Here is an 8275-nt window from a genome sequence, read left to right on the forward strand (position 1 = left end):
TACTCGTCAGCCATCTCAGCTCCGCACTTAAGTATTTGTAATCTTATATTGCCTCCCCCACGTCCACTTGCTTTAAATTATTGTATGTTGTATAAATATGTATATACTGTTAATGTTTCGGTTAAGTATGGTTAAGGGTAAATTATAGAAAGCTGAATATTTTGGTTAAGGAATTTATGGTACTTTATTATACACAACAAAAACTCGCATCCTTTGTCTACCCTTTTATAGTCCGATTGTCTGTTTTTTTTTTTTGTTGCCTGTTGGGATCTGGGTAGACTTTTAACTATATTCTAAATCCCCAACTCGTAACAACATGCACATCTGGCCTTATTGCGCTTGTTCTCGAGATGCTTGACGCCTTGGGTACAGGTGGAGCGCCATAGACTATGGTTGGAGGCAATAGTTTCAAGATCCTTTGGAGGAATGTTACATTTTTTGAGCGTCATTCTGAGCTTGTCTTTGTACCGTTTGCATTGTCCTCCAGCCAGGGTTGCGGCTTGCCTCGGGCAGCTGCCCGTAGAGGACTTGGCGGGGGAGTCGGGGCTCTACCATGCAGATAACGTCTCCCGTCCATTGCATCTGTCGCTTCGCTAGAAATGCCTCTATGCTGGTGGTGTTGGCGCGCAGGAGAATGTCAGTATGAGAGACTTGTCCTGCCAGGTCAGCCCAAGAATGCTCTGCAAACATCGGATATGGAAGGCCTCGAGGGATCTGTTGTGCCTTTGGTACGTAATTCACGCTTCAACCATATAAGATGGTGAAAATACAGACAGCTTGGTAAACAGAAAGTTTGGTTGTAAATTTGAGGCTGTTATTGTCGAATACTCTGGCGCACAGACGACCAAAGGAGGCAGCTGCAAGATGGATCGGAACCTGGATCTCCTCGTCGATGTTGTGCTATGGAGTAAGAGCGCTACCAAGGTTTGTAAAATGTTCTACTTGTTTGACAGGTTCTCCGTTGACCACGAATGCAGGTGGTGGGTCTGCACCTCTGTGTTGATCAGTTATCTCTGTATTTTGGATGTTAATTTCTCGTCCGATGGTCTGATGTATGGGGAAGACAATCGAGAAAATGTGTTGGAGAGCCTCTAGGGAGTGAGCAACTAGAGAGCAGTCGACAGCATATTGGAGCTCCAGGAGGTGGGAGGTCGACGTTTTCGTTATTGTCTGGAGGCGGCGGAGGTTGAACAGGTTGCCGTCTAAGTGGAATTGCATCTTCACGCCGTCATCGTCGCTCATGGAGTTAAGGCTGATCAGGGCCTCTGCTGTGAGGTAGAGATTGAAGATGACGGAGGCCAGAACGCATCCCTGTTTCACACCGACCTCAATGCTACAGGGTTTGGATTTCGTGGCTCCTGCAAGTACACATGCTTGCATATCCTCATGGAAGCTCTTGAGGATTTTAAGAAATTTTGGAGGAACACCAAACTTAGAGAGAACTGTCCAGGGCAGTTCTCTATTGACAGTATCAAAAACTTTCGTTAAGTCGATGAAAGCTATGTACAGGTCACGGTTCTGTTCATGGCATTTTTCTTGTAGTTAACGCACGGTAAAGATCATATCAGTTGTGCTGAGATTTTTACTGAAGTCACATTGGGTCTCAGGCCGAGTGGACTCAGCGATGTGTAGGGCTAATCTGCAGAGTAGAATTCTGGCAAGTACTTTGCCTGACATGTGTATACTTGCGTGATTGTTCATACTTGTTATTGTGTGTGTATGTGTGTGCGTCTCTATTTTATGAGTGTGTACATGTGGGTGTGTATGATAAGAGAAAACGGAAAGAAATAACGAAATAAAACCATTAAAGAATGACAAAGAGGGTGAAAACAACAACACCTGGGAAAAAATTACAGAATTGACAGCTGGAGTTAATTGTTCCTCTTTCCCAATTACCGCTCACCTCTGCGAGAGCAAAGAGGAAACAGGGGGAGGAGGGGGGGGGAGAATAAAGAGAAGGGAGAGAAAGAGGAGGGAAAAGAATGAAGAGAGAGAAAGAGGTGAAAACGAAAGCAAAAAAATAAGAAGAAATAAGTGATATAATTAATTTTCATGTCAAATTAACGGATACGAGAGTGAACTAAAATACTTCATGTGATCATTAGTAAGATCTCCACTCCCTCCCACCTCTCTCTCGATTTATCTCCCGACTACTCTCCCTCATTTTCTCTGTTTCCCTTCATCCTTCCTTCCACCCTTCCTCCCTCTCTCTTTCTTTTCCTCCTTTTCTCTGTTTCCCTTCCTCCTTCCTTACCCCTTTCCTCTTTGATTCCTTTCCTCATTCCATAACAGCTTCTTTACCTCCCTCATCTGCTCCCTCTCGTTTTCTTTCTCCTTTTCCATCACAAACACTTCCCTCCTGTTCTTTTTACTTTCTTCCCCACAACCTTTCTCACTCCTTCCCTCCCTCCTTCTCCTTCTGCCTTACACCTTGCTTTCTTCTGTACCTCTTTACCTCCCTGCATCCCTTCCTCCTTCCGTCACCCATCTTCCTTTCCTATCTCACTCACTTTCTTCCCCCTCTCACACTCACTCCCTTTCTCCCTCTTTCTCTTCCTCCCTTCCTCTTACCCTCACTACCGTTCCCTATCTCCTCCACCTTTCTTTCTCTTTCGCCTCTCCAACTTCCCGTAACCCACCCCCCCCCCTCCACACGCACGCACGCACACTCACATGATGTATATTTCAAGACAATATATTTCTTGTATTGGGCAGAAGATATAAAAGAAAGGGGAAAATCAGCCTTCTTTACAACTCAGAATTATTCCCAGGCCACAAAGATGCCATAGTGCTAACCTATTTTGAGGTTTTGGTATACTTTTATTTTATGTCGTGTGTGTGTGTGTGTGTGTGTGTGTGTGTGTGTCTCTCTCTGTGTTGGTTGCCCCTCGTGTAAAGAGGATGGCGTGAATTTGTTTAAGGTAAAGAAGCTGTCGGCAACACAAGAACCACACATTAAGTTAACGAGCTGCCTGACCAGGTGTCAAGGAATAGTTTCAGAAGACCGGACAACTCGCCAACTGCACTGGCTAACCATTACCCCGGAATGTGATCCGCAAATCGATTAACATCCAGGTTCCCAAATACTGTTGGGTAGACAGAGGCAAATGCTGTAAAGAAACGCCTTTAGTATCACGCTGCCCGGGGATCGAATCCGGGTCCGCTCGCAAGCGAGGCGAGCCTACTTACCATTACAAATAGGTCTTCAGCGATAGAGAGCAGAAATTGTCTATAACGTTACACGTATATGGAGCAGTTGTCCTCCCCACCCTTCCCTATAGCAGCGAGACATGGGTCACATACAGGCGGCACCTAAAAGGGACTTGAAAACTTTCACCAATGTAGTCTACGTTCCATCCTGCGAGTTCACTGGGAAGACAAGAGAATAATTGCCAGTATTCTTGCTGACACGAACTGTAGGAGCATCGAGGCTACCATTTTCCATGAATAACTACGTCGGACTGGCCATGTTACCTGCTTGGACGACAGTAGACTGCCAAAGCAGCTACTTTACAGTCACCTAACAAATAGTAAACGTAACGCTGGCGGACAACTGAAAAGATATAAGGATAATCTTAAGACAAACCTAAAAAAGTGATAAATCGACCTCCCTCGCCTGGAGACGATCACTCCATACCGTAATGCTTGGAGGATCACCACACAAGAAGGTGTCAATACTTTCGAGTTATCCCTACAGCATAACGAGGCAGACAAATTCAAACGCTGGAAAGACGCTGCCGCCGCCCCTTCCGCACTAGATGTATCCCCCCACATGTGCAATATCTGTGATCGACCCTGACGGTTACGTATCGGCCTCTTTAGTCACCTCAGAACTCACCAACCTAGATGACATCCTTAACAATTCATATCATTGTATCATATCTGGATGATCGTCATACTCGATTCTGAGTGACAGCAAAGTAGAAGTAGTAGTGTGTGTGTGTGTGTGTGTGTGTGTGTGTGTGTCTGTGTGTGTGTGTGTGTGTGTTTACACAAAGGGTGGTGAAATAGATCTAATGTGGCAGCATTATGTTAGTGTTAAGGTGCAAGCACTCCTTGCTTCCTCTTGCTTTCAGCTACCGCCGCTGGCTAGCCCTTGTAGCGACAAGGGAAGCAACTTGCTTAAGTCTTCCCCTGTCAGTAACAGCCTATTCATCATCAAGACTCCTGCTGTGCCTCCTTGTGACAACACACGGTAACTGGGTGCCTCGTGGGCCCAAGCTAGACCAGCAGGGGATCTCGGAGTGGCAGTGGGCCCCAGAGGGACGGCCCATAGGCACACTGGCATGTGGACAGGTCCTGGGGTCTCCCAAGCATTGCGCCGCTGCCTTGCGGATTAATCTTGGTAGGTATGAGGCTACGGGAGTAAACCTCGAACAAAAGATATGCGGTGGAGCTCAAGCAGACATGCTTACAGAGCTCCAACAAGATCCCAACGGTGGTATAGGCGGAAGAGGTGACCACCATGTGAGCCGAATGACTACATCGGTGGACGAAGTCAATGCCTGATGGACAGGCTACTAAGGCAAAACCCAACAAGCTGGGCTATCGGCAGTCCATTGCAACTCTCCCTCTCCCCAGTCGTTGCAAAACTTGCACTACTGGATCAGGAAAATGGAGCGCCAAGATGTGTGGTTGCTGCCTGCGCTCCTTTCGAACAGCATAAATCAATTCACCTGCAGCCATCATCCAGCTCATCATACCTCTCATCATCATCAAAACCCCTATATCCCCAAAACGTCCTATGGTGACAGACGAGTGATGACGGGGACAGGCAAAGATGACAGCCGGGAGTCACTAATCACATCTCTGCACACGGGAGGCAAAAATTAGATGGTTGTTTATGCACTCGGATCTAGGACGCAATGCAATCTGGTCCAGTCTGTGCGACTGAGCAGCCCTTTCGAGGACCCACTCTGCTCACCCCACACGGAGAGGGGGCTAGAAAATGTGCCTTAAACATGGCCTGCCTGAAAAAAAACAAAAAAACAGTGGGGTCATCCTTATGCCGTCGAAAACACAATTATAATTACAGATCCAAGCAAAACCAAACTATGCAACCTCTTATGGTCGCTGCATGGAATGTCAAAACCCTTTTAGATACTGGCACAAATGAGCGTCCTGAAAGAAGAACCACACTTGTGGCAAAAGAGCTGGCAAGGTATAACATCAAAATAACAACAATTAGTGAGTCCAGGCTCTCAGACGAGGGTCATCTCACAGAACTGGGGTGTGGCTATGCCTTTTTCTGGTAGGGTAAGCTTGCTGGGGAGAGAAACCGCATTTATAGAGTTGGCTTTGCCCTCCGCCAACGCATCATATGCAGGCAAACTGAAATGGCTATTGGGGTCACCGAGCGCCTCATGACATTCCGGGTCCCACTGAATCACCCACGTCATGCCTTTTTCATCAGTGAAAACGCCTCAAAACTGGATGCAGGGGATGACATCAATGGAGGCGTATTATGCCCACCTCGACAGAGTGTTAACCTGTATCCCCAGAGAAAATATGGTTATGCTCCTTGGCGACTTCAATGCCAGAGCTGGCAGAGATGCTGACATTTGGCAGGGAACCGTAGGGAGAAATGGACTAGGCAAGTGTAATCCCAATTGCCTACTCCTCCTCAGCAAGAGTGCTGCACACAACCTCACTATCACCAATACCTTGTTTACAAAGGTCGATAAGTTCAACGGATCGTGGCAACACCCACGATCCAAACACTGATATCTCATTGACTACATCATTGTCCGAAAAAGAGATCGCCGAGATGCCATCATCAGCAGTGCCATGCGTGGCTCAGACCACTGCGACACTGATCATCGGCTCGTCAGAGCCAAGCTACCACTTCACGTCGCCCCAAAACGGCGAAGGCAGCAAGCCTCTAATAGAGGTTTTAACACTAAGCGTCTGGAGAATGTAGTGGTAGCACATGCTCTCAGAGAGCAGCTCGAACATGGGCTGATAAGCAACTCGACAACAAAAACCCCAAATCTTTGTGTCGAATGGGATATTCTCGATACTGTCATGACAAAACCTGCAGAGGCCCTCGGCCAGATCGATAGAATACACCAGGACTGGTTTCATGAAAATTACCCAAAAAATCAATTTACTCTTCGATGATAAACGTGCGGATTTAACTGACTGGTAGAACAACCCTCTGTCTTGAACCAAAGCTGATACCTTCCCCTTGAAGAAAGTGGCGTCCCAGTGCGAACTTTGAAATCAAAAGAACGACTGGTTTAAAAATAAAGCATGTGAAACCCAAAATTTGCAGATCAGCACAAGATGCGCTTATTTTTCAATTCCACAAAAACATTTTATGGACTAATCCCTCGTGAGGTAGCCCCCCTCCGCTCATCCGACGGTAACTCCATAATTAAAGACAATGAAGGCCTCCTTCAGCGCTCGGAAGAGCACTACCATTCACTGCTCAACCGAAACACCGATGTGGATTTCCTGACTACCCAGAAGGTCCCTCAGCATCCTAAGCTGACACACCTCATTTATCGTTCATCCCTGGATGAGGTAGCTACTGCCATCAAACCGATGAAAAATAACAAAGCCTCAGGGCCTGATGGAATACCAGACGAGGTGTATAAGGCAGGAGGACCTCTGCTTACCAGCCGTCTCCACTCTCCCTTAGAGAATATATGGGAACAGGAGGAAATCCCCCAAGCTCTTAAAGATGCCTCCATCTTCAATATATATAAGAACAAGCGAGACCTGTCAGACTGTGACAACTACCGAGGGATCTCGTTGCTGTCCTCAGCTGGCAAGATTATCGCCAGAGTCCTCCTAAACAGTCTTCTTCCAGAGGCGAAAAACTTCCTCCCAGAATCTCAATGTGGCTTTAGACCATCGCGTTGCACCACTGACATGATCTTTGCTGCCCGCCAGATACAGGAAAAGTTCAAAGAACAACGTCGTGACCTGTACATGGCTTTCACCGATGTCACCAAAGCCTTCGACTTAGTCAACAGGGAAGCCATCTGGTGGACCCTCAGCCGTTTTAGCAGCCCTCCAAAATTCATTGCCATTGTGAGGCAACTCCACAATGGCATGAACGGCAGTTTACACATAATCGCACCCAGTCTGAGTTCTTCCCCATCCAAATGGGGGTTAAACATAGGTGTGTACTCGCACCAACTCTCGTTTCTATTTTCTTGGCTGCCTTCCTTATTCGTGCCAGTGCCAATTTAGTCAGCGGCTTGGACCTCAAGTACCGGGTGAAGGTTCTTTTCAACATAAGACAGCTCCAGGCAGGAACAAAGGTATCGACAGTTTTCATTACTAAACCTCAGTATGCTCACACTGAACGCGACCTGCAGGAGATCCTGAACACCTACACAGTTGCGTATGCACACTTTGGACTTGCGGTGATTGTACCTAACACTCAGGTTCTCTTTCAGCCTGCCCCTGGTTCCGATACATCTCCTCCATCAATCCAGCTTAACTGTACTACCCTCTCTTATGTTAGCCACTTTCGGTATCACGGCTCCCACCTCTCTACCGCCGCGGACATCGATGAAGAGAATCAGCATCAGATCAGATGTGCATCTCAAACCTTTGGCAGTCTCCGAAACCGTGTCTTCAGCTGTAGAGAACTAGAATTATCTATAAAGTTACATGTATATCGAGCAGTTGTCCTCCCCACCCAACTATATGGCAGCGAGACATGGGTTACAAACACGAGGAACCTCAAGGCACTTGAAAACTTTCACCAACGTAGTCTACGTTCTATCCTCCGAGTTTGCTGGGAAGACAAGAGAACAAATGCCAGTATTCTCGATGACACCAACTGTAAGAGCATCGCGGCTACCATTATCTATGAACAACTACGCTGGACTGGCCATGTTACCCACATGGATGACAGTAGACTGCCAAAGCAGCTACTTTATAGTCACCTAACGAATAGTAAGCATAAAGCTGGCGGGTAACTGAAAAGGTATAAGGACAGAATTAAAACAAACCTGAAAAAGTGCCAAATCGACTCCCTCACCTGGGAGACGATTACTCCACCTCGAAATGCTTGGAGGAGCACCACACGAGAAGGTGTCAATACGTTCAAGTTAGCCTGACTGCAAACCGAGGCAGACAAGCGCCAAAGCCGGGAAGACACTGCCGCTATCCCTCCCGCAATAGATGTAGCCCTCCACATGTGGAACATCTGTGAACGACTCTGCCGGTCCCGTATCGACATCTTTAGTCACTTTAAAATTCACCAATTAAGGTGACATCCCTATTATTTCATATCAATGTATCATAGCTGGATGAT

The 8275-nt window shown here is 46.9% G+C and overlaps 1 protein-coding gene across 1 annotated transcript; it reads right to left on the bottom strand.

The window, feature by feature from the left end:
- Positions 1–900: 900 nt before the first annotated feature.
- On the bottom strand, positions 901–5399 carry LOC121880327. The gene is made up of 2 exons (XM_042387483.1): positions 5208–5399; positions 901–1518 (listed from the first exon to the last, which is right to left on the bottom strand). The coding sequence occupies exons 1-2, from the start codon at positions 5397–5399 to the stop codon at positions 901–903; spliced, it is 810 nt and encodes a 269-aa protein (XP_042243417.1).
- Positions 5400–8275: the final 2876 nt, after the last annotated feature.

This window comes from Homarus americanus, unplaced genomic scaffold (genome assembly GCF_018991925.1).
Source record: "Homarus americanus isolate GMGI-L3 unplaced genomic scaffold, GMGI_Hamer_2.0 scaffold20930, whole genome shotgun sequence".
NCBI classification, from domain to species: Eukaryota; Metazoa; Arthropoda; class Malacostraca; order Decapoda; family Nephropidae; genus Homarus; species Homarus americanus.

Coding starts and splice junctions, on each gene's coding strand:
- LOC121880327 (XM_042387483.1), bottom strand. CDS start 5,399: ATGACGTGGGTGATTCAGTGGGACCCGGAATGTCATGAGGCGCTCGGT. Junction 1,519..5,207: donor AGTTCTGTGAGATGACCCTC/GTCTGAGAGCCT, acceptor TGCCATGAACAG/AACCGTGACCTGTACATAGC.